Source organism: Cygnus atratus, chromosome 15 (assembly GCF_013377495.2).
Source record: "Cygnus atratus isolate AKBS03 ecotype Queensland, Australia chromosome 15, CAtr_DNAZoo_HiC_assembly, whole genome shotgun sequence".
Classification (NCBI taxonomy): domain Eukaryota; kingdom Metazoa; phylum Chordata; class Aves; order Anseriformes; family Anatidae; genus Cygnus; species Cygnus atratus.
Genome location: NC_066376.1, coordinates 2690392 through 2716238, shown reverse-complemented (window position 1 = coordinate 2716238; position 25847 = coordinate 2690392). Strand labels below are relative to the sequence as shown.

General features: G+C 46.2%; 1 protein-coding gene across 1 annotated transcript in view; it reads right to left on the bottom strand.

Moving 5' to 3' along the window:
- Positions 1–25847, bottom strand: part of CACNA1H (calcium voltage-gated channel subunit alpha1 H) — a 225580-nt gene that overhangs the window by 37512 nt on the left and 162221 nt on the right. The window contains exons 10-20 of the mRNA XM_050713773.1: positions 16889–17040; positions 15702–15887; positions 14904–15021; positions 13098–13253; positions 8197–8287; positions 5854–6062; positions 3842–4276; positions 3050–3150; positions 2520–2643; positions 2312–2380; positions 2017–2201 (exon numbers count right to left, since the gene is read on the bottom strand). Coding sequence (XP_050569730.1) covers positions 2017–2201; positions 2312–2380; positions 2520–2643; positions 3050–3150; positions 3842–4276; positions 5854–6062; positions 8197–8287; positions 13098–13253; positions 14904–15021; positions 15702–15887; positions 16889–17040 — 1826 coding nt within the window. The remainder of the gene's footprint in view (positions 1–2016; positions 2202–2311; positions 2381–2519; positions 2644–3049; positions 3151–3841; positions 4277–5853; positions 6063–8196; positions 8288–13097; positions 13254–14903; positions 15022–15701; positions 15888–16888; positions 17041–25847) is intronic.

Below are 25847 nucleotides of genomic sequence, written 5' to 3'. Positions count from 1 at the left end.
TGACGTCTCTGTGATCCAACCAGAGGGACACTCTCCATGCAGGAGCCTGCTTTCTAACACCATGAGTGAACAGCTTTGTAGTGGCACTAGAGAGCATGTCCTCTTAGTGTAGAGCTAGAAATGGAGGCACAAATGAGGTCCCCGCGAAGGGCTCATTGGAAAAGCAGGTGAATCCCAGGCCCCCTGTCCCCCAGGGAAACAAGGCCCTAAAGCACGTGTCTGTCTGCCTTCCCATCAGTGGGATTACACAAGCCCTCAAAAGTGAGGCCTAAGCGCTCACCTGCCCCGCTGGCCTGCGCCCTGTAACAACATTTCAAACAAAGTAATTTCAGTTTGTTTCCTAATTAGTTCCTGAACTGACTCTTTGCCAACAGGGACTTGCGACCAACAACTCCACAGCCAAAGGGTCATCCCATTAAAGAACAGCAGTGCTTGCTTGCTGTGACGCGATGAGAGGCCAGCCATGCTCTGAGCACAGCCTGAAGCGGGTTTTGGGTATTATGGAGAGCGTTTCCCTTTTCTGTTCAAGTGCCTGGAGAACAGCTCTCCCATGGGTGTCTGAAAAATGTGTTTGCACACAGAAGTGTAACTAGCCTGAGCAAGCTTTTCTGGGAAGCTGGGTGTTTTGACTGAAAAACATCAATTTTTTTTTTTAATTTTTATTTTTAGGAGGGGCCTGTAGAGGGGAGAGAGTATGAATCCTTGCAGATAGTCTGAGCTTGCATGGCTAATGAGGCTTTAATGCCTGCCAAACAGAGAAAATAGCAGAGACGCATGCTGCAGGGACAAAAGGTTTCAACAGGGTCTTGTTTGGCAGTACATAATGTGGCAGTCTGAACTGCACCTACAAAGTGTTAGGAATGGTCCCTGGAGGAATCCTAGGAGAGGCTGTGATAAGTGAAGCCAATGTGAAGGGTGACGAATTCCCCTCTATTAATAGGTTCTGCCCTAGTTATTCTCTGAGACCAATTCCCTTTTTTCCCTTATGTTTGCTTATGAGCCGCCTGTGCCCTGATTTCTGTTCCCAGTTATGTGTGTCAGACAGATGCCCCGAAGCCCTGCCAAGCCACGGCTTGTCCAGGGTGACCCAGAGCAGCTCCAGTGAGCCAGCACTGCAAGGGAACCCCCATGCCACCAGCAGAACAGAGTGTGGGAGCAAGAAAGAGGACAAACACTCACAAAGCTACTTGTCAGCAAGGAAATGCAGAGCAGCAGACAAATAGCTCTTGCTCTGGCAGTCATGGGCCTAAATAAGATTGCCTCTTCCTATTACTCTCATAAGCAAGCAGCTTTTCATCAGAAAGCCTACAGGCCTCTGGAGGTGCCTATCTTATTTCCACTGAAATTTCATGAAAAAAGGCTTGTGTTTCTTGCTGAGCAGGATAGAAATAGGACAGGAGCCGTAAGCTGATAAGAATCCCCCAAGCACTAACGCTCTTTGTTATTGCGTCATTGTAAACAAAATACAAATTCTTTTTCCTTTTCTCAAATAATGAAAGCATCTTCCCATCCTCTTCCTAACTGAGAGCTAAATTGTTTTGCAATGATCTTAGATATGCAGGCATGGGACAGCAGGTATAGACGCTGGAGCTTATCAAATTATCATCAGCACCTGTTCAATTGCAAATTCTTTCTCAGCCAACGCGACCTCCTTGCTCGGGGAACGACTATGAGGTTGCACAGCTTAACAAGGAGCCAGACTGCTTTGTAAAACGGTGATAAAAATGCAGCGTGGAGGAGGCATTCAATGCACTAACTGCCTGAGTATGATAACACCACTCTCTCCAAACTCCGTTCGCTCTTCTCCACGCCCCGGAGAAGAGAAATTATATTAGAAATAATCTCACTCTTTTCAAACAGTTTCACTAGATAAAAGCTCCCCAAAGGTGATTCTACCCATACTGTGTTTCAGCTTTTTGTGTTATTAAGCAAAGTCTTGAGGGATCATATGCATTTTTTCAAATTCCTTGATCTATCAACACAAAATAAACTTAGTCACCCTATCCATGAACATACCGGAGAGGTCTCAAGGTCCGCAGAAGTCTCAAAACACGAAGGACACCGAGGATCTTAGCTCCGCCTGCTGATGCCATGGAGACAATAATGTCAATGATAGATACGAAGACCAGGACTCCATCCAGAACGTTCCAGCTGCTCTGTAGATAGGTGTTCTCCCCAGAGAAAAAGCCAAGAGCTACTACCTACAGCCAGGAGAAGAAGGACATTTAAATCTGCACCAGGATCGTAACTATGTCAGATTTTCAGTCTTTGTCAGGCCTCACTATGTGTCATAGGATGGAGATATAATTACCTTAACCATCATTTCAGCCACGAAGATTGCAGTGAAGATATAATTAGAAACACTCAGGAATATCCTTTCCTTTAAAACATAAGCAACAAAACGCAGCATGTTATTTAAAGAGGTTAGAAAACAAACATCTTTTATTTTACAGGGTCTTGCACTGACAAGACTAAGATGTGCTTGTGAGATCAAGGAAGAAAATGACTCAAGTGCTCACTGTGCTGTGTGGGTCTATGTCTGGTCTCTCCAGCGCTATAGTGATGCAGTTGAGAAATATGAAGACCAGCACCACATGATCAAACATTTTGTGGGCAATGACCTTCTGGCACATCACTCGGAACCTGTAGAAATGATGGAGAGAAAATATCCTTCAGATGTTTGGGTTAGCAAGAGACTCCCACCTTAACGGCATGTTCTTGAAAGCCACCAGCATCAGCCCAGGTGGTGAACTAGTCTCTTTCTACAAGCACAGGCTTCAAGCATTACTACCAATGGTTAATGTAAAAAAGATGTAATAATGGCTATTATTAATGGTTAAACCGTCCTTCTTCCCAGACAGGCATAGAGTGACCCATGCAACAATTATGCCCACAACTAACAGAAACATTACTTGAAAATCAGGAGTCAGATTTCTAAAGCTTTCAGTGCTTCTGCATCAGAGGGATCTTTCCCAGGGGAAGGTCAACTAAAAATGTAATATTCCTTTACTGCAAAACGTTGGGCTGGCCTTTCCCTATAATTTCTTACCGATTCTGTGGGGAAAACAAGTAGAGGGACCAGTCTTCGTGACTCTTGCACCACTCTGGTTTGTAGGGCTCGAGGACTTTACGAATCCGGTAGCAGTAACTCTGGATAGAAAAGAAGAAACACCTTTTCTTCCTCTTTTATTTTCCTGCCTCTTCAGCTTCCACAGTTTTTCAGTGAAAGGGGGCAGTACCTGGCATTTCATAGTCCCAGCATTTGGGACAGAGAGAGAGCAGGCATGGTGGAGGGTTGTCAATATTTTTAGTGAAACAGGGAGAAAGGGAGTGGAAGAAAGGGGCTGTTTTTACAGTGAGAACACAACAAATCAAGACTTCTCGGAAGTTATCATTTTGAGATCCAAAGTTTTGTCAAAACCAAAAAGGCCTCAAACAGTCAAAAAGTTAAATAGTGTAGAGAACACTCTTTTTGGACTTTCAAGCCTTCAAGATACCAGTTAGCTCCTGCGAGCAAAGACATTAGCTAGCTTTTGTGACCTACAGCTAATTTTTGTAGACATCCTGACAAAGACAATCTCAGCCAGTCAAAAAGAACAGGCAAATGCCTGCACATCCCCTTGCAGTTTTACTTTGTCAGAGACCAATGCAATGTAACAGACTGCACCATTAGCTTGAAAGCCTTTTGGGAACCAGAGGCTCTTCCCTCAGGTTTAGATTCGTTTTGTTTATACCAGCCATTAGGCACAAACACATCTGAGCCTGAGCTGGACTTTTAATCCGCCTTCTTGGAGTGGAAAAGCCACTTAATGCATGAGCACCCAATTTCCCCTCAACTCACATCCTCCATGTCATCCTCATAGTCCATGGCCTCCTCCTTATGGCCATCGATGCGCAGGAAGAACTCGCTGGGGACGTGCACCATCTTGCCATTGCAGTCCTGGTACTCAGCAGGCAGAACTGCCATGGGGCTGATGCTGAGCGAGTGGCGCATGGTGGGCAACTGCAGCAGCTCGGGCAGGTCCAAGGAGCTGCGGTAATCCAGGGACTCTGCCCGGCGGTGCAGGGAGGGCCTGCTGACCGTGCTGGACTTGGCATCGTCAGAGTCGTCGTCTGTGCTGCCTTTGCCCTCCCCGGAGAGCAGGGACTCTCTTTCTCCCGACTGGTTCTTTTTCTTGAGGCTCGGGGCTCTGCCCAGGCTGTTCCAGCTTGAGCGTCGACTTCCCCAGTTGCTGCTGGTGCCCCAGTTGGCACAAGGGGAACTGCGGAGGCTGGACTGAGAGAGGAGAAAGACATTTGAGGGTTTGCTTGCAGGAGGAAGTCACAGAGTACGGCATTTTGCCCAGACTGGAAGACCCTTCTTGTTGCAAGGCATGTCTTCCCCTTCCAGCTTTCCTTACCGCTCCAATTTTACCATGCCAATGCCTTGAGATGGGAGCCAAGCACCCAGCTGAAGGCACTCTTTGAATTACACCCGTAGCACAGATACCAATCCTCTGTGCTACCTGATTTCCTGTTGTCCTGTCAACATCAATTGTGCATAAAAACCGAACCCAAAGACACTAAGTGCCAAAGCAGCATTTTCTTTCCTCAGGTCCAAGTTGTTTCAGCACACAACTTCCCTGGCTTCCAAATGGGTGCTGGCACCTGAGTCACCCAAGTGTCTGTTGGAAACTGTGCCCAAATTCGCATTACTTTCTCTTCAATTTGCTGCACAAGGAGGTGGAATGAATGTCTTTCTCACAGCAAATTTCTGGCAATGATCAGTGTGTCGATGCACTTTGGTTGGCAGGTGGTTGCCACGATAACAGCACTTAAGGTCAGAGCAGAAAATCTAGAAGGAACACTCTTTTTCCCTCCATGGCTTCCTCCTAGCACAGAAACAAGGCAAACTGCCTTCCCCCTCCCCAGTGCTGGCCAGCTTTCCTCTGACTGCTTCATCTTCCTTTGGCTGGTGGCACTGACGTGCTCTCAGAGAAAGAATTCAAACCATGAACCACCCTCTCTAGCAACTCACAATCCCATGAAACCCCAAGGCAAATAACAGTCATGTCTATTTTCTTTTCAAAAGCATTACCTTGACTAAGCAGCTTACCAAAGGGGATAGTGGCTCTGTCTCTGTGTGAAGTACCTTCACGGTCCACTGCCTTGATTTGAACATGATATTGCAGTTACAGAGCAGAGGAATAGGATAGATAAGCAGCAGCAAAAATCCACTTTGTCTATTAAGTCTGCTCCCTCTGTTTTCACAGAGCTGCCCTCCCGCTCCCCTGTTGCAGGCAAAATGCAACCAGTTGCCAAAGCAGGCAGTTCCAGCCAGATCTCTGCTCTGCAAGCCGTGCCTGGTGGCAATCAGTCTGCTCACACCTTGCTTCCTCTATTTCCCCTCCAGCAGTGCTGCCGTACCATAACTGGGGCTCAGCTGCTGGGGTGGTTGGGACAAATCCTTCATTTCCCATGGCATACAGTGGATTCCAGCTACAACCCTAAAACACTGTGAGGGAAACCAGACTTCGTCCTGCTGCACAGGAACACCAGGAGCTCCATAGACTCACTGACCTTGTCTGCGATGTTGTCACTGTCTTGCCACAGTATATCACGCCCATTCAGTTGTCCCTCTTGAATCTTTTCTCCTCCTGCCCTTCCATGTATTTTTGATCCCTATCACCTTCTCCATTTTCTAGCCGTGCATGCACAGTGAGGCACACATCAGCTAGCACTGCAGAGTTGTGGCAGTACCAGAAGCACCAGCAAACATCAAAAATCACTATGTATATACATATAAATGTATACACATGTCACTTGTGCTGCTTGCAGGCACTTGAGAGAGATTCGTTAGCCATGAACACCTACCAAGGACTTCTGATCGTAGCTCATGGGATCTATTGAAGCATTACTCCCTCTCCTTGAGTCCACGAAAGTATGCACTGAATCCATGTGTGGGGAACACTTTGGCGTGGGCATTGGTGTGGCAGCTGTGCGCATGATGATAGGAGGTGGCATGCTTCCCCTGCCCTCCAGGTGCCCATTCGGTGTGACAGCAAGTGAGTACATCTTCATCTCTGGAGAGAAAACACATGGTGAATGCAAAGCTAGAGCTACAGAAACCACTCTTCAAAATAGACATTACTCCTTGGGTCTTCTAGGAACTCTGCCAAATGGAGATGAAATTTTGTGGGCAATATTAAGATTAACCCACCACTTTGAAAGGCATAAGGCAAATGTCACAAACTTTCAGGAGGCCTTCAGCCCTGCCTTCTTTTGCTCAGTGTTTCTGGGGATTAGGAGATTGGAGTTGCAGTTTTTTGGGTCTGGGAGAGAGTTTCCAAGGAAAGGACACTGAAGACTAGCTAAATTCACCCTATGAAGTTAATCTCTTCTCCTTGACATAATCTATGGGACAGAGATTTTTATGCAGTTCTGATGTGCTCTGAGTTCCTTCGTGTGGAAGGCACTAAGCAAACATCAGTCACTGTCTTTAGTCATCTGTTCAGAGGACAGGAAATGGAAATGCCTTCTAAACATCTCCATGCCTAAAAGAGTAAACCTTCTGTAACAGAGAAATCTCATGGTACAGCTCTGTGGCAACTGGAGAAAGCATCTATTTTACCTGCATGGCAAGTATGGACCGCAGCAACTGTCTTCAAACTGAAGACAAACCAGATGTAATGCCTGTAGCTCTACGGAGTGCAGTAACACCCAAAACCAAAAGCCTAGTTTCAAACACATAAATTAAGCTGAACTATCCCCAGTGTTACTGGGCTTAGTGGATTCTGGTTTAATAACTGCAGAATCACAGTCCTAGGGAGGGCGAAGGATGGGACCATCTGTGATCAGCAGGAAAGACGACAGAGTCTGCAGTGAGAAATCCAAGTAAGCACATTACCCCTGCTATTTTTCCTCCACAGGCTGCTTTTGTAATGCAGCGTGCTTCTATTGTATCATCTGTTTAGTTGCTGGCTTGGGCACAGATATCTGATCTGCACCACAGAAGTCCCTGGGAACATTGCCACTCACTTTGAAGGGTGGAAGATCCAGCTCAAAATTTGCTAATCTGCAGTACACGTTCCTCTTGCCAGTGTATCTGTTTACAGACCAGTGGCAACGTAATAGAATTGTTAATGTCCGTACGCTCTTTAGTCACCGGTTGGCACCTAGGAGGCTTATGGAGACACACAGTTATTCACAGACATTGAGTGACAGCGAGCTCAGCCCTGTTTTCTATTCTTGTACTACCTGAGAAGGTGAAAATATCTCTTTCCCCTAGAACTCTCTTATTATTTGAAATTGTTCAGCAAATAGTTGGTGCAGAGGAAATTTAAGCTGTGGATTTTCTTGCCAACTATTTGCAATGTATATTCATCTCATTGTTTGGTGCTTGGGACTTGTTGCTTGATCTGCAGATCCAGCAGCTCCGTCACCTTCCTGTGATCTAGCTCTGTCTCATCTTCCTCAACAAATCACTTCTGCCCCTTCTTCAGCTGAATTCCATCTGCTCACCACAATCAATATAATTTCCTTAGCTGAAATGAACCCTAGTTTAGAAGCATTTAAAGTAATCCTAACAAAAGCCCAAGCTGAGAATAAAAATACAGAGGAACTAAGCTGGCTCTTGTTTACCATTGTGCCATTCACTCTGTTTAAATATCCGATCCCTTCCTTTCCCCTACCTAGCTGCAAACTCTACAGAGTGTAGAGCTTGACGCCTACTATTCCACGTTTATAATGCAGTAGTACAACGTGGACTTATTTCCCATCAATCATCAGGCTCTCCTGTAACACAAATAAACTGCAACACTTCCATCAATCAAACCTCACCTAAGTGCATTTGTGTGAAACCAAAAGAACAGATGAGAACATGACTGATTTGAGAAGACGACTTTTTGAGAAGTCGTGTAAGAATATTGCTGTCAGCAAAACATTCTGTGGTAAGGATACAGAAGAAACGATGAGACATAACTAAAAATTACAAGATAGCTGAAATTAGAAAAACATCTGTTTAAAGGAAATATCAGTGCTCATTTAGCTTTCCCAACATATTTTGCGTAGTGACTCTGTTAACATAGCTATCAGATCAATTGTGAAGTGAAAGGGATTCTTCTACTTTCTCCTATAAATTTCCAGGAAAGGACGATTGCAGAGGTTGAGTTGTAGCACAACTCCAATTCATGAGAAAACACAGAACCAAAATCCTACCTGTTGCTCGAAGGTCTTTCAGCTTCTCAAAATCATCATCGAAGTTGGCAGATGTCTTGTCCTCATCTGTGTCTGACCTATTGGCATCCCCCTGCAGAGAGGAGAAAGGAAATTAATGGATCTGATTCATTTACACTTTAGCACAAAAGCCATTTGGATTATTTAGCAGCTCAGAGACACATTTGCTTCTCATGGTTAATTAGAGCATGGCCCAAGAACCAGGAGAGCAGAATGCAAAATTCCCTCTACATTGCCCTGGGGAATGACCCCAGGGAAGTTCTACTTGTTTAGTTTTGTTTTCAGGCTTAGACAGAAAGGATGATGTTGTGATTACAACTACTGTTCCTGCAATGTCGTTGCACTTCCTTTCTTGTGCCCAGCCTCACCAAACGCTGTGTCCCAGGGGAGAACATGAAAGTGCAGATGTAATCAGAAGTGTGACTAAGAAAAACAGCATTGTGGGGTTCCATATCTACTCTCTCCATGATTCCAAATGGAAGCACCTAGGTTTTAATATCAAAGGATGCAAAACGATTTTTCTTCTTTATCACTTCTTTGTCATCACTGTAAATTTGACGGAGATGTGAAAACCCAGCCCTAATTTGCTTCCTTCTCACTGGCTGGTAATTGAGATTATATTGGGAAATCTCCTGGCAGCGTTGAAGCTGGGGTAGAAGGGAATGAGGCCAGCTTGCCTGGAAGCACAGCATCATCCCAGGACAGACAACAACAGCCAACCGCCCAGCTAGACTGGCTTTCCTCCTGGAAGCTCAATTATGTTCCTCGTTCACAACTATCTGCCTCTGCTACCAAAAATGACCTAAATAATGTACAAGCCTGGGACAGAGGACCTGTTGTCAGGTTCTCCTCTGCTGGTGAGTCTGCAGAGAGAAGGGATTCCCGCAGGCTATTGGCATGACCGGCTTGAGCCATCAAGACTGCAGAAAAGCTGTGCAAACTGGTAGCAAACGGCTGGATTAAAGCAGCTGGTCCTAGGAGAAGAAGCAGAGTTCCTTAACTGATGCCTAAACAAATCACCATGGTTTCTAGAGATATGGTGCTCAAATGTCAGCGAACTTAATTTCATCTGTGATGTATTGCTGCCTGGTGCAGCCAAACAGACAGGATGACTGAAAGGCTTAAGCTCCCTTATTCATCTTCTCTGTTTTGGAGCAGAAGCACTAGCACAGAGTAGCTGAAAGATTTGCATAATTTTGGAAGGTTTGTCTGCTTCTCCGGAGCAGCTCTGGGGTAGATTTCAAAATGACATGGGAACAATGTAAACACAAATATGCAATTATGGTCCTCTTTGAAGTCTGGCTGCTTGTTGTCCTAAGCACAAATGAGGAATAGTCTGTACTAAAAATGGTTCTGTGGCCATTTAAGCCTTTTCTTTTAGGGATAAGCCTGCCAAACTTGCTCCAGAGGCAGATTGGAACCTGAGATCCAGCTGAGACTGTGTACCATGATTCACAAGATAATTTTTCCTGTCCTTGCTGAAATACTGCTGATGGTTCAGAGCTTCAAGCAGCTCTAGTATGCACCCTCTTAGCTGCGCAAGTCTCCCAGGAGTCGCTCTCCATCCAAGTGAAATAAGCACCTGAGCAAAGGGAGGAGTAGTGCACACCAGTGTCTGCTCTAACCACTAACAGAGTCACTTTGAAGGAGGGAAAAGTCAAAGAGGTCAAAACATGAATTTCTGCCATATTCCCAACATACCAACAGAACCAGAGATGGCAAAAGAAAACTTAGCTCCAACTTCTTCCTGGGCGTTCTCCAAGGAGATTGTAACAGTCCTTTGTTTACAACCAGAGCTAAGTTATGCATTTATAAGTGCAAGACTTGAACCAAGACCTCGTAGCTGAAATACAGCTCCGAGAAGGGTTTTCTGTGGCACAGCTGATACCTCACTATGAGACATCTGACAAGCCCATAGGCTTGATGTCAAAAAAATAAAATAAATGGTAGTGGAGAGCAAAATGTGCTCTGCAAATGTCATACCTGTGGTTGCTGGCCTTTTCTGAGGCAGCACCGAGCGAATAATACAAGCTTTGAAAAGTACTCCTTACACATATTTAAATCATGGTCCATAACAGCTCCGAAAGGAGCCATTAAGCCTAAGCAAGAAAGCGACAGCTAGCTCTGTAATCACGCACTCAGGGGATATTGCACGAGGCTGCCAATTTCTGGCTTCACAGCGGCACGTGATTCAGCCTGCAGGAGGGCAGGTAAGGAATGGGTCTGTGCCGCAGAAACGTACCTGCAAGCTGCCAGGTCGCTGGATGGAGAAAACTTTTTTCTGCCCTACAGCAGTCAGTAACAAAGGATGAAAACTGTGCCCGGGGTCTGCATGTGTAACACAGCAGCAGGGCACTCTGCAAGAGTCCTCTGCGCCTAAATGCAGGATTGCTTGAGCTAAAAAAGAAGTCCCCATGCACTAAAGAGGCACCGCCAGACCTGGGAATGGGTGGTAAATAAGAGAACTCAGATCCCAATGTCTCCTCTTTGCTACGAGCACCAGTGGTACCGGCAACAAGAGGAGCAGGAGCAGTTTCCAGTCATTCAGGTCACACTCGATGGTTATCATCTGTTTGGGTTTCCCTGGCACACCCTCTTTTTCCACCCAGATTTGGTGGAATCAAAGGATATCTGACACACATCTGGCCACTGAAAAGCCTCCTCTCTGAACTGCCATATGGCCAACTGCATCATTTGCTTCTGCATTCAGTGGAGGAAAATCTACTACTGTAGCACAGACCTTATTCTGCTATGGCCTGTGCCGTTTACTAACAGGGCTGAGGTCAAGCACAACCACTCGGCATTCAGCTAACCAGTCTCCTAGAGGAAAACCCGTTCTGGTCAGGAAAGCAGCCACTACTACAGAGCCTGTAGGAATACTGGTAATTCCTTGAATTGGTCTTACTAAGTTAGGGGCTAAAATGTCCACCTCCATCTGCCACAGGCCGCACTAGCACAGGAATATGGCAAAGGGCTTAGAGTACCCAGAGCAGAGCAAGCAGATGCTGAGATTGGTGACACTGAGCAAAGTACATGAGTTTGGACATAAACAGCATCAGCTCAAGGCACTGCCACATGGAGTACAGCTTGAAGAAGGACCTCCCTGCTCTTTGTGGTGGGTCTTCAGGGCATGGGCCCCACTGGACAAGATATTGGGATGCCCTTAATGCAGTGCAGAGCCATTCATTTTGAAAGTGGAAAGCTGGACTACTCCTATCTTCTCTGTGTGGGCAGGTGGCACTCACTGCCCCCAGGATCCATGAAGCGGCCCCGAGCGACGTACATCAGGGTTGTTTTTTTCCAAACTGGGCCTTGACTCCTGTTGTTTCAATTAATTTTCCTCTACTAGTGCTGTGAGGAAGCTAGGAGGGATGTTTTAATAATGAATCTATGCAGACATCCTTGAAGGACATAATGTGGCTGTGCTGGCTTGAGAGAAGGGAATTGTTGGTCCATGAATATTTCAATTATATTCCATGGTCTGTGATGGTTTGTCTAAGTGTGATACAAACATAGCAAATAAGAGCATGATGCCATTTCTGGGGAAAAAATGAAAAGTGAAAAAAAAACAAAACAGTATAAAAATAAAGTGTTTCTTTCTCCTCTTTCCCTTGGGAGCTAAGGCGGTGAAAACTGAAACCATTTTCTCATTTTGTTTCTCAGTCTCTGTCTCTCTGAAGCCAATCCAGCACTAAGCAAATTTTCCCCTTCTTGATGGTTGCAGAAATAAGAAGTATTAATTAAACAATTCCAAAGCGTGACATAAGCCTTTTTGATACCACTACTCCTAGCTTCAACTAAGACTGGATGATTTTTGCTAAGTCTCAAATTCATTTCCATTTCCATTTGCACTGGGACTTTGAAAAAAGTCCTTTTTTTTTTTCCTGGATAATATGTATGTGCATATATATCAGTGTATTTACAACCAAAATGGATCGTCCTTATTTAAAATAAATCTCCCCCAAATGGATCTGCTGTGATGTGAAAGGAAGACGGTGAAGAGCAGGATAAGGCAGGGGATGGTGGGTTTCAGCTACTCTTAGGATGCTGAAATTAGATCTGGAATGGACTGGAGGGAGACGGAAACTTAGGGGCTGCAAGGGCCCCCACTTCACACCAGTCCTACAACATTTACACCAGTGTGGCCTGCTGCTCTGGACCATGTGGCACAGAATTGCCTTCACAGTTGCTGAGGTTCCTGCCTAGTTGAGATCAGGACATTGTATATCACTGTTGACTGAGAAATGAAATACATTTCTCTAATCCTTTCCATGTGAGATGAGATGCCTGCAGTTCGCCAAATTCCCTGCTCACTGACCTGTTACAGACATTAATTTCAGGTGTGGGCAAAACTCTCTTTAGCATTTATATGCCCTGTATCATCCTAAGTATCTCCAAATGTAATGTTTGTAACCTTGCAGTACAGCTTTTCTAACAGCTGTGCTACCAGGCTCAAATAGCACATAAGGGGCAGAGTCTCCAGGAAAGGCTTGGATTCAGCCAGCTCACACCCTACCAGCTCCACATGACAAGTGTTGACCAGACACATGGTCTTTATGTGGTGGGCCCACCATAAAGAAACAAAACACAGGACATAAGTAAGATTTAGGCAAGCGAAATCCATCCTAAGTGATTTCCTCAAAGTCACACTACACACCCTGCAGCAGATCAATCCAAGTGTTGATCACCCACGTCTCAAAGAGTCCAGGGGACCTTATGTGCAAGGACAGAGCTTCACATGCCCAACCCAGCTCATCTGCACCCCCTTAAAGTCAAATTTAGGGCTGCCTGCATGGCTGGAGGTTTGCACTGCTGCAGACTGATCCGTACAATCTTACCTACACATCACAATTTTTTTCCCTCCCCCTGCTCAGATCTCTTACCTCTGCCTGGAAGCCTTCTACCAGAATGGCAACCAGAAGGTTGAAGAGCACATAATTGCCAAAGGTCATCAGGGCCACGAAGTAGAGCGCTGCCCATGAGGATGTAGATGCCATCCCATTGTATAGGACCACATTCCAGTCCTCTTGAGTGAGGATCTGCAGAGAGGTGAAGGGCAAGACTGATTACTCCACTCCTCTCACGCATGGCAGCTGCATTCAAATCCTCACTGACATACTCGTTTATTCCTCTCCTTTTGACCTTTTCTAAACATAATCATTAGCAGGTCTCACGAGATAAGACATCAAAATATTCCTTTATTCTGAGCTTTGCACAAGAGCTCTCTCCTGGCCAAACCTCCCCTCTCTGCAGGAGGATCTAGTGCACTGCTGCCAATAAAAATGACTAGTTCAGATCCTAGATATGGCAACGTAAAGGGTGTGCTGGTCTAAGTCCTATTATTTGGTATGAGGGTGGTATTGTCTCCTTTGATAACCATCAGTAGACAACAGACCTGAGGCCAGGGCTGTTGTCCCCTGTGGAGCTGCTCTTTATAAGGCATCTGGACCTGAAGGAAAGGGTAGGACACATGATATTTGACATGATAAATGCCATAGGGTGGCTTAAGAAACTCAGGGAAGCAAAACACTTTCCATTGGGTAAAAGTACTGACAAACTGGGGAAAAAAAAATACACATCTTCACAAAGCCTTGCTCTAAGGGACCTTCCTAAGGGATTTGCACTCTCCTAGCTTCACTGGAGCTCAAAAACCTAGGGGCCTATGAAAAACAAATGACAGATGCATGCTCCGCATTAATTCAGGCTTACAACGAAAGTGGCTCCTGAAAACAAGGTAGCTTTGGGGATAGGAATGCAGTCGGCAGCACTGAGCCGTGTCTCTCATTAACCTTCATGGGATGCAGGGCTGAGCACTTGTGGTCTGTGCCAACTCTATTTCCCGCGGGACTGTTAGAATAAATGCAGAAGTCTGTATTTACGTTGGAAAAAAAATATATGAACCTGTGAGACTAATGCTGATTTCTCCTTGCTTCTTTGTAAGGAGGAAAACTTTGCAAGAAGTTATATTCATCCCAGTGAAGACTCTGGATTGCTTTGTACCTCAGACAATACTGTGGTGAACACCTACTCTGCATTTAGAAACTTCCCTTAACATTGTTTACACCGTGCTCCATTTGGTGCACTTAGGCTGTAAGGACTGAGCTTTTAAACAGAAAAGTCTAATCTTTATATTTAGAATGTCCTGGAAATAGCAGCTTATTGTTCCATTATGGAATAGCCAGTAATTTAAAATATATAACAGACCTTGCCTGCAGAGGAAACATAACTTTTTACATAAAGACTTTCCCAGCATATAGAGCCAGCAACTCCTGCTTTGATTTGTGAAACTATTTTGTCAATCCCAGTTAAATTAAATTGTTTGGAAGTGCATTTTTTGGGCAATAAAAGCAGGTAAGGAGATAGAGATATACAGAATAGGAACAGAGTGGACAGTAGACCATGGGTCTTGATCTTAACAACTATACGAAAGGAAAATAAGAGTGAATTTCCAAGTCTTCCCAGACTTTACTTTAACTAACAACAGATAGGTATAGCGATGACTTTGAGTAGATTTCTCCATCAGAGTTTGTACAGACCAGCTAACTCACAAACACAATCACTTTGCCCTAATAACTCTATGGCATGGTTTCAGTCCAAATTTGACACCTACTGGAATAGTTTTTTTTGAAAAGTGAAATAATTTGTCCAGGTGCTCTATGTTAAAACTTCATGGAGGACTCAGAGCTTACCTGAAACACTGTCACAATGGCCCAAAGCAAGGAATCAAAATTCTTTCTATCTGGAACTGTGTCTCCTGTATCAGTTTTCAGGCTGAACTTGCATCCAAAAAGATGCATGCCAAGAATGCTAGAGTAGGAAAAAAGGGAGATGGAAGAAATATATTATTGCAGGAAATACGGTTGCAGTGAGGACTGCAGTGATTTTTGGGATACTTTTTTTCCCCCAGTGTTTTGTGTGCCAGTGGTATCTCCCAAGAAGATGGGCTCTGCACTACCATTGATATGACCACTGATCAAATCCTGCCATTTAGTTCTTGTGTGTCATGTTTTGTAATAATTGTCTACACTGAAGTCAAATCAGGGATCTCATTTTTCTAGAAAACATCAAACTACGTTGCCAGCTGCCTAATCTATCTGGTTTCCAAGAACAGGATCCCAAGGAGCATTATAGGGTCAAGCAGACAGAGGTCTTGGAAATCTGTATAACCTCCCTCTCAAATATGAGACTGGTAGAGTCCTGTTTCTTACTGAGACACAGCTAAATCAGCCTCCCAGTAACTCCAGAACAATTGTTCGACTGTTGTTGCCTGTCTGTGTTTTTCATTCACCTACAGAATTACAGTACTGCATGAAAAACTGAGACTGCAAAGAAGTAAATCGTCTGTTGAGCGTCTGCTTGTCAGTCTATTGTGAGCACTTCTGTTGTGTAGGCAGCCTAGCAAATACGCTGCATTGTTATTCTAATCTATGTATTATTTAAGCGAGCCGAACAATTAATCGAAGGAGAGAAGCCGCAGCCTCTGGTACCTGAAGATAAAGATGAAGAGCATGAGCAACATGCAGAAGGTGGCTACGTTGTCCATTGTCTTCATCAGGACCACCAGCTGGCGGCGGAGGGCAGGCATGAAACGCACCAGTTTCAGCACCCGGAGCAGCCGAAAAGTTCGCAGCACAGAAAGGCCTCCGTCTGACTGGCCGATGATCTCCCAGACGCTGCAGGATGCAAGAAGGAGAAAAGCTATTAACAGCAAGTACTGCACTGTGAAAGCCCAGAGCAGGCTGGCTTCTTACAGGATATCACACCATTTAAGCCCTAAAAGGGTTATTTGCTGCTGCTTTTGAAAAACACCTCCGCTTCCTAGTTGTGCAGGGCCATATGCTCATGCCTAACCTCTAGCCTTTACAGCTGGTTTCCTGATTCTTTAATTCCCTTACTTTCTGTGGCTCTTCATAACACACCATGTCTCCTGCTAGGCTGTTTTCACTACAAACAGTCACAAGCCTAGCCACAAGAAGTGGACCGCAATTTTGTACCAGGCTAATATCCAGAGGGATTTACATTTGTGGGGACGGATTGGTTTGATCAGTGTTTAATATTTAACAAGCCACAGACTGGTCTTTGTTTCCGGGCCTTTTCCCTGTTTCTTCTCACTTGTCTGCGGCAAAGGGATGGGCCAAGTGAAGCCAAGAGCACTTCTGTGTCTGCCCCAAATTACTGACCGAGGGCTGAACGGTGCTGCTAGAAAGAATCCCAGTGCAGAGAGGAGCTGCACGAGCTGCTGCCACGCATGCTGTGACATTCCCAGCGTAGGCTGGGATGGTGGTGCCTCGGGAGGGGATAGCAGAACACAGCCCTCTCTTCCCCTCCAGCTTGCCCTGTTACGTGTTAATCTGGGAGAGGGAGGGCACACTGCTGGGATATGGACACTCACAGTACTCTTTTCCCAGGACCAGCCGTTCTGCACTTCAGTGGAAAATTGTCCACCGTGCCAGACATGTGGCGTAAATAGACCTTGCTCTCCATCTGCCAGGTCCATTTACTTTGGACGGCCCTTCTACTGGGGGGAATCTAAAAGGCCAGCGTAATTATAGCCCATGATAACCAGTGAGCCCTGGATTAATGCATGCCACGTCATTCCTGTTCCCCATCCCACTCCCCAGCAGGCCTAAGCCCTTGGCAGAAAAGCCACAGCGAAGAAAGAACTGGCAGTGACCTGATGACAACTATGATCCCGTCAAAGATGTTGTACGGGTTCTTGATGTAGCCGAAGAGGCCAAAGGCAAGGAGTTTCAGGAGCATCTCCAGGGCAAACATGCTTGTGAAGACGATGTTACTGATCTCCAAGGCGTTGGTCAACTCGTCTGGCTATGGGGCAAAAAAGCAACATGGTCAAACAGATGTGCAGAGGAAATGGCCACGGGCTGGTATGTTCCTCTCCCTCTGGGATTTGTGATAACGATGCACAAATGCTGTGGCTTCCTGCGTTCCTCTCGGAGAGCCACAGAGGCAGGTAAGTATCTGAGGGGGACAAACAGACAACCATCATGGGCAGTGCCTAGGAGTTTTACTGGAAATACAGAATCCCAGCCCATTTCTGGAGCAACTGCAGAACAACTATGCCCTATATCTGTGCCCAACAAATTGAAGCTACACAAAGAAGAGCACTTGTGCATTCTTGCAACAACTACCAAGGGTATTATGGCTTGTAAGTCTTGTATTTAGACTTGCATTGGTGAGGCTGTTTTTATTGCAAAGCTTTCTGTGTCCTGCTATATCCAAAGCAGGAGCACTGTCGACACAGCGTAGCTCCATTCACATACAAAGAAAGCGCTTTTCCTGCAGACATCTCTTAAAAGAATTAAGAAAACAAATACCTGTGAAAGTCAGTAGGATCAATAGTTTTATCTCCCTTGAGTGCCTTTGGAAATCACCCCTGAAAGCAAAACAAGATGATTTCTCCTCCTGGAATCCTGGTCAGTAACTTACAGCAAATCTTGTTAGAGTGACAGCAGTACGGCTCCACGTGTCAGGATTTCCTCCAGGATGGCAGTGGGTTTCTCTGGTCAAACCTGTCTGTGTGCAGCTTACCTCTAAGAACTGATCTTTCCATTTCTCTCCTCCATCAGCACCGAGTTACCTTGGGCTACAACCTCGTGTTTCAGACACAGCCTCTGAAGTTCCTTTCCTGGGGAGTGCAGCGATGTCTGCCCAGCACCTGGGCTCCTGATTCACGGCAAAACCGTGGCACAGCAGGACATGCACAAACGGTGGGCTGGGGTTTGTTACTTACTCGAGCTACTCCCTCTGACACCACCAAGCTCTGCAATGCGCATTTCTAATGCTCACGACCCATTCCTTTGTAAAAGAAAATGAGTCTTTTTCATTTCCTCGCTGTAATAATATTGTCTAGAAAAAAGGTGTTATTTTCATATCTGACTCATCTCCTGACTGATAATAGCTTCCTTTATTCCCCATCCGTCATTAGACGCTATGTTAATAGTTGGCAGTTTCTTGGGGCTGTTGCTGCTTTATTTGTGGCTCTGAAGGGACAAGACCCTTGTAATACCACGGCACAACCACATTTAACTCCACACCCTGCAAAGCAAATCCCCAGCAATTGAAGGAGAGGGGGGAAAGAGTTAACTTGAAGCCAGGAAGAGCCTGCACATCCCCTACTATCGGCAGCGACAGTCTGTAGGCTGCTAATGAACCATCATTCATAGGCTAAATTACTTTATGCAATAGACTGTCTTTTGCTCAACCATTTATCCAAGAGAAAGAGCACTAAGAGCCTCAGTCCTCATGATTATAATCCATATACACTAATTACTAAGGGACACCAGGGGAAGGACTGTGCAATTCTCAGTTCTTTAGTCGCTAGCAAGGGTGGCCCAGACGGCTGCAGGGAGCCCAGCGGCGGCACTGCCCCCGGGCTGCCCTCCTTCCACCTTCCTGGCTGCAGGGACAGCAATTCCCTCTCCAGCAGCAATCAGCCCGTGCCCGTTCCCTGACAGTGCCAAAACATCCCGGGCAGAGGGCTTTCCTTCGCAAGGGAAGCCCAGCTGAAGGAGAGGACTGCTCTAGGATGGCATCTAACCAGCTCCCCAGCACAGACAACGCCTGAAATAGCCCCGCTGGCTGCCAGCCCCCGGTCCCACTGCGAGCGATGGTGGTGACAGGACACCGCTCTGGCGGCATCCTCGAGCCATTTGTCAGCATCATTATTTTTGCCAAACGTGGCTGGCACGTTCGGTTTCCCCTCGGCTGGGGTTATGCAAGAGCATTCTCGACAAGAGGCAAAATAACTTGCTAAATTCTTGCGTCCCTCCCGGCAGCAGCAGGAGCCTCCCTGGGCTGGGATGTGCACGGCAGGCCAAGGATGGCTCGTTAGAGTGCTGAAGCTGGAAAATTAATGACAATCATCAGCAAGGAAGCAGCAGCTTGGGCAGCTCTGATGGGACAGAGTGGTTCTGTAGCCCTGATTCTATCCAGAAACACAGGGAAGCTGCCCACTGCTACCTACGGTACCTTGCAGCCTGCAGTACGACAGTTGTCTCATCTGCTAGAGCCAAACCTGATTCTGTATTCCCCCAGTTCTCCTCGCTGCTGCCAGATGTGCTGCCAAGAGGCACGATTTTATCATGAAAACTGGGATACTTGGGGATCTTTTCAAAATCCCCAATCCTGGAGTTAGATGAGTACGATGAGACAATTTTGGGAGGCCTTACAAAAAAGTTCGGTGTCCAGCCTGAAAAGTCCAAGCTGGACAAACCAGAAAACACCCTCAGGCAAATAAACAGAATATGCTAGTTGTTATGCTCTAAAACGTCCTGTTCTGTAAGGCAACCCCAACATTTTTGCGGCCTGTTGAAATATGGGATTGCGACCAGTTAATGTGCCAGTATAATTGCCAGAACTGATTTGCCAATTTCCTTCGACAACTTGGTGTCCTTACCGCTTCCTCCCCAGCGCCGTGGCTTTCACTTCACATACAAGTTCAGAGAGTGCAGACAAAAAGCTGCAGCGATCTCTCATGGGCAGGGAGAGAGGGCACGAGGAAGAAGGAAAGGAGAGGACACAGATGAGATCATCCATAGCCGTGATGAGAGGCTGATCCCGCGAATCAAGAAGGATGACGGGGGGAGCCTGGGCGAGGCTGACGCCGCAAAGCCTCTCGTGCTTCAGGCGAGATCTTCATCATCCTTTAGTGCTCCTATTTGGGGTAAGGCAGAACTAATTCGGTGACAAGGACTGCTGTAACGTGAGATGTTTGGAGTGCAAACCCGCCATGACCCGGAGGCAGGGCCCACTGGGCAGAGACAAGGATGGATAGCCCTGCATGCTGGCCGAGCTGCTGATGTGAGCTTTTGTATTATTAGAGTGGAAGTTGAACAGCAGATGAGCCAAACATCCAGTGATACTGCCTTCAAACATAATTACCTTCTTTCAACACCAACTGGAGCCTAGAAAACAGCCTGCCATGGATATTTTTATAGCTTATGAAACGGTTTGCTGCTCAGAGCACAATTCATTTCCCACTTTTCTCACTCCCTGATGAGCAAAGATCGAGGAGGAGGGTTACGGAAGAGACACTTGGAAGCCAAAATGGATTTGGCCATTCCCCTGGAGTCAGCCACTAGGAGACACTGTTGTTTTGTTCAAATTCAAGCCAACCCCAGAGCACAATTTTTTCCAGGAGCCTTTTTCTCTGGGAAAAACAAAATGTTGATTTGCTGAAAACAAAACTTTTCATGGCAAGGTTTATTTTCTGTCAAACTTCCTGGCTGGAAGAAAATGAAGTTGCAACAAAGCTTTAAAAATGCTGTGATGTCTTGTTTTGACCTTCTCAGAAAAGGAAATTTCAGGTTTTCTGCTTGAGATGTGGTTGTGTTGTGAAATGCAACTTCCTTCCTACCAAGGCACGGCTAACAAAGGTTGACATCAAAATGATGCACATCCAACAGAGTATTTCTAAAGTGGCATTTCTTGCTTTTTACCAAACACTTTCTAAGCCTTAACAACTCTGACAAGGAAACTACTTCCTCACCTTAGGGCTCCAAACTGTGTTAGTGAAAAGTTCCTTTTTCAACAGCCCTCATCAGCTTAGGATATCTCCATGTCTTTTGCTGCTGCAATGCCTGACCTTTACAATGGTCCAAGTTTTCAGAGACAGGCCAGGCCAAAACATGGCCAGAGAGCACCCAGGCGGCATTGCACGATGCCGCAAAACACCCAGGAATCCCCGCAATGGATGCGATGCAGGAGATGGTGGGCAATGAGGGGCACGAGAGACCACGGCACCAGTCCGAGGGGCTGGGCTGGGAACTGCCACGCTGGGGACATTCAGCAGAAGTGAGCACAGAGAAGGGCTTAACCTGCCCGTGCCACCGTCAGGTCCCAGGCAACATTCATGCAGGGTTCATGTCTGAATACAAATCTTACGGATTTCAGATGCAAATGAAAACTCGTACTGCGGGTGTAAGGTTCCCACCATTAAAGAGAAGGACAGAAACTCTCTGGGATCAATTCGCAAGATTTCAGCATCTCTGAATCCAAGTTTAAAGTAACAGCCTTGACTCCAAGCAAAACACGTCCCAGGAAAGCACAACCACCTCTGCTCACTTTTAGGCCATAGTTATGCTGCGGAATATTTCAGTGATTCAAAACCCTGTTTTTATTAGGGACAAACCTCAAACATTTCAGCAGTTCATTCCAAGTTCAGATAAACAGACAAAAAATCCTTTTCTAAATAGTTTGGGTCTGAAAACCTCGGAAGACTAGCGTCTTTCTGAGAATCTGATACTTCTGGTTTTAGCAAGACGCAGCACAACCCCAGAGCCTTCCTGGAATCAGGAGAAAATCAATAAAAGAGAAACCCATAATGGTCAAATTATTGATGGCCCCTACAAAGAGAGGATGAAGAAGAACAGGAGTAGGGCTTTGCAGCCTTAGATTCTCGTAGTGCAGCTGCATTACTGCATTTCTTCAAGCAAGTCACTTTATCTCTTTGTGCCTTTCCTTATCCTCTCACCCATATCCTACCCTATCTCTCTCGACTGCAGCATCCACAAAGACCTTATTCTGCATCGCTTAGGTTCAGCCCCCAGCAGGATGGCACCGTGCCGTGGCACCCTGGAGCACCTTTTTGCTGTGATACTGAGAATAAATAATCATGCCTGCACCACGCTGGAGAAAAGGGCTGTTAGACGCCTGGTCCGTCCTGGTGAATGAACAGGGAAGGAAGTTTCCGGAGTAAAAAGATGTGTTTTGCTTCAGAAATCCCCCCCGAGCCCAAAGCAGCCGTTTGACTCCTCCTGAACAGGGAGAGCTGAGGCTGGCAGAGACGCAGAGGAGTGGTAAACAAATCCAGAACATTTAGTCTCATAAACATCCTTTGCACTTGTGTTGTTTTTTCTCTAGTCCTGGGCCTAAAGCTGTCAATGGGATTTTGAACACGTGCTTATCTTCGCTTTTCTGCTTTGTATTTTTAAACTCAGTCTGCAGAGACTCCGACCAGGAAGAGGAGACATCATAAACTGTCAATTTACCTTTTGCTTCTGGACACGCAACTTTTTCTTTCTTCACCCCATTTTCAAGGGGCTGTCATTTTCCAGCTACCAGCTACTGCACTGCAATGGATCTCACCTGCCTGCAGGCTTTGGCATCATCCTCGTTTCATGGAATTAGAAACCACAGGGAATGCAAGAGAGAGGCAGAGAGCAAGGGAGAGGGAGCATTCAGGCTAACTACGAGGAAGTGGTAGAGAAAGGGAAGAGCCAAACCACAACTTTTTGCATTAATAAACCCAAACCATGTCACTTAGTGCAATCCTGGATAACCCAAGCAGCACTGAGCACCGCTACTTTTTAACATGTCTGCAAGTTGCAAAAGCACACCGGGACACCTGCAGCCTCTGCCACGATGTCGCCAGCTGCAAAAAGGCAAGAGTCCCATGAAAACCATGCACAGGGACAGCAACACAGTGCCAGGCTCCTCTCACTGCCTGACCTCCTGCTCCATCTGTGCTCCAGCCTCCAACCTCTGCCGTGAGGAGCACCGCGACCGCGACCCTCCGGGCTTCATCCCTGCCACGAGAGCTGTGAGGTGGAAGGAAGCCCTTTGCATCCCATCGATCGCACACCACAGAGCCATACTTGAGCCAGCTTTTCCTCTACGGGGGAGATTAAAGCCTGCTTGCTTTACGCACTGAGCCATGCAGCCTCCTACATAACTAATCTGTTTAACCGATGGATTACTGGGCTCCCTATTACATTTGTACGGTTTATGTGCCACTGTGAAAGCAATCACGAGATGAAAGTCAGTTTGCTAGGACAGATTAAAGCGATGGTTTGGAAGGTATTAGTATTTTTTTTAATAAGAAATACTGTTCAAAAATGGTGGAAAACAGCTTAAATGAGTTTGAAGCATGGGCACCGCAGGAGGGGAGCAAATCAATGAAATTGCTAAAGAGAGCTCAAGATTACAAAATATTCTTCTAACTTTTTCTAAAAAAGCAGAACATGTGGGAAACATCTGTACAACGCTAATATAATAGATGGACTCCCACAGTCAGCATCAGCCTGGACCCGTACGCCTTCCAAATATATAGGGAGAGGGGCTGGGTAAAACCTTGCGTGGCGCTGCTGGAGGCTGGGTGTAACCCACGGAGCAGCGCTGGGATCTGTGAGCTGCAGCCTGTCTCCTTTCTTTCCTCTGCTCAGAGTTCGGTGCCGATCCCAGCACCCAGCTTTCCCCATCCTCCCCGTGCACCACAGCTCCCCTGCACCCAGCGTCATCCCTACATCCTCGCACTGCCACGAGCTTAGGTTTTATGTTTGGGACCCTCAACTGCATTTCTTGCACTCTCACCACTTCAAAAACTTGCATCAAGCACCAGTTTCTTGCCCACATCCTTTTCCTACAACAGGTTTAACCAAGGAAGAGCCCCAGCCTCCTCACGGAGTCGCTGCTCGTGGACCAGGAGCTATAATTAACAGCCACGTCACAGGCATTTCGACATGAGAGCAAAATACAGAGCAGATTTTGTCCAAAGGACACACAGACGGCGATGGCAGCCTGCATGGGGGCTGAGCACTGGCAACAGCTTCACTGAAAATCAGGGCACGTGCCCGAGAGGCCAGCAGGATTACGAATAAGAGCAAGAGTGATCGGGCCCATGCACCTCGAGAGCAGGTGTGGGCGCTGCTAAAAGGCAGCCCTGGCTGGGCTGGGCTGGGGAAGGTGCCTCACACACCAGCGATGAGATGTAAGGGCATAGCGTGGCTGAAATGCAAAAATGTTAGCACCAGAAATGGGTGAGGGAGGGATGCTGCCACGTCTCGCATGTCGGGAATCCATTCTGCAGCAGAAGAGATGAGGTTGCCCTAAGCTCCGCAAGCTGTGCGTGTGTTTTTAGTTACAGCTTTCGCTCCAGCGTCTACAAAACACTTTGGGAAAAGGACCTCTTGGAGGGGGTTTGAAGAGCCAGGAGCTCGCAGCTGAAGCAGAGAGCTGTCAGGGAATGTAAGTGACATCTCAGAAGGCTGCCAGCAAGTGTGAAGGCTACGTTTTGACCTTTTCTCCCCCTTTTTTTTTTTTTGCTTGTCAAAGACCAAAGTAGATAATACTGATATTTCTAAGGTTAGAAAAAAAAAGGAAAGCACTTTAAGACTTGGCTTCTTTCCTCCTCTTCATTCCCTGCCCTTAATTTGACCTTAAAAAAATAGGAAGAATAATGCAATAGCAATTGAATTTCTGCATTTGAAAATATTTCTTTTATAAACTGTTTTGATGTAGTTTATTGACCACAGCATAGGACTCTTATTGCATTACAATCAACTTCAAACCAGCTTAATTGATCTAGGCTATGGCACAAACCACGGAAATTGCCTTACCTTCGTATGACATAGCTTCACTTAGTAGCAAAAATGGTTCGGTTGGTGCTTTCCCATGCACACAAGTGCAGATGCAAGCTATTTATGCTCTCTGGCCTTGGAAAGAGACCAGGGACTTGAACCAGGATGCCCCAGCTCCTAGAAGCCTGCCCTGGTCACCACAATGTTTGCTATTCTGAGGTGCCTTCTGCCCTGCATTTGACAGCCAGACATCACCACCTCTCTGAGCCAAAAGCCCTTCTCAGGGAGGGCTGAACTGTTGTTAATGTCTCTACTAGAAGCTGGGGCTTCAGTGAATTTGTGCTTTCTGATGAAAAAAATCGTTTTGCTGAGAGATTCTCAGATCTACTACTTAATCCCTACTTAAAAGTAGGCTAGAAAGAGAAGGAGAGAGAGATATCTCCTCCTTGTGTGTCCTGATGAATGTTCTCTCTCTCTAGCTTTGGAATTAGAAATGGTGAATTTATTCTCTTAGTCACCTCCACTCTCAGGTTTTATGCCTTCCTCTAAATGGGATCCTTCATGTGGAGCGATAACAGTTTAATTGAAGGTAGCTGATGGTAATTTTTCTTCCTTTCAATTGACCTACTTGATCTCCTAATGCTCCATGGAATTGCTTTTACCTCTCTGCTCTGTGGCATGAAAGTCACTGCTAATAATTACTTACCCAACTGCATATGGTCAGACATGCAAAATGCACTGCTCCTTTCTGGGGCTGCACATAGGGCACCAGTGGAGGAGCGAAGCAAGCTGCACACACACCTGATGCACTCCAGTATTCCAAAAAAATGCCATTAGAGTCAATGTTATCCAGCAATAACAATAGACTGAAGTCATATACACTCTGGGCCATTTGTGTGAATCCTTCACGGTCACTGGGTACTGACTCCTGGGGACGTTTTCTACAGAAGAAACCTCGGCTGCCATACTTCCGTCTCTTGCAACAAGAGCTACGGATCACGGAGGTTTTGTTCTCTGGGATAATCAGCTCCTCTCTGTGACTTCCTTATGAAGCTTCCCAGGCCCAAGGTCCCACATGGCACAACGTATTTGCATTACTTTCCCATTTCTCACTTTCATTCAGCAAAATGCGATTTCACTTTAAGTGGCATAAATGCCAAGCTGGATTAGATCAATTGCTGTCTTCTCCACCCTCAGGAGGAAAGGACCTGGGCAATCTGAAACGCTATCAGCAGCATCATGCAAAACTACTGCTATTATCACTGAAAAGTAGGCCAATCAGCCGGATTACGTCTTGATGGAGGATCACTTGGTCTG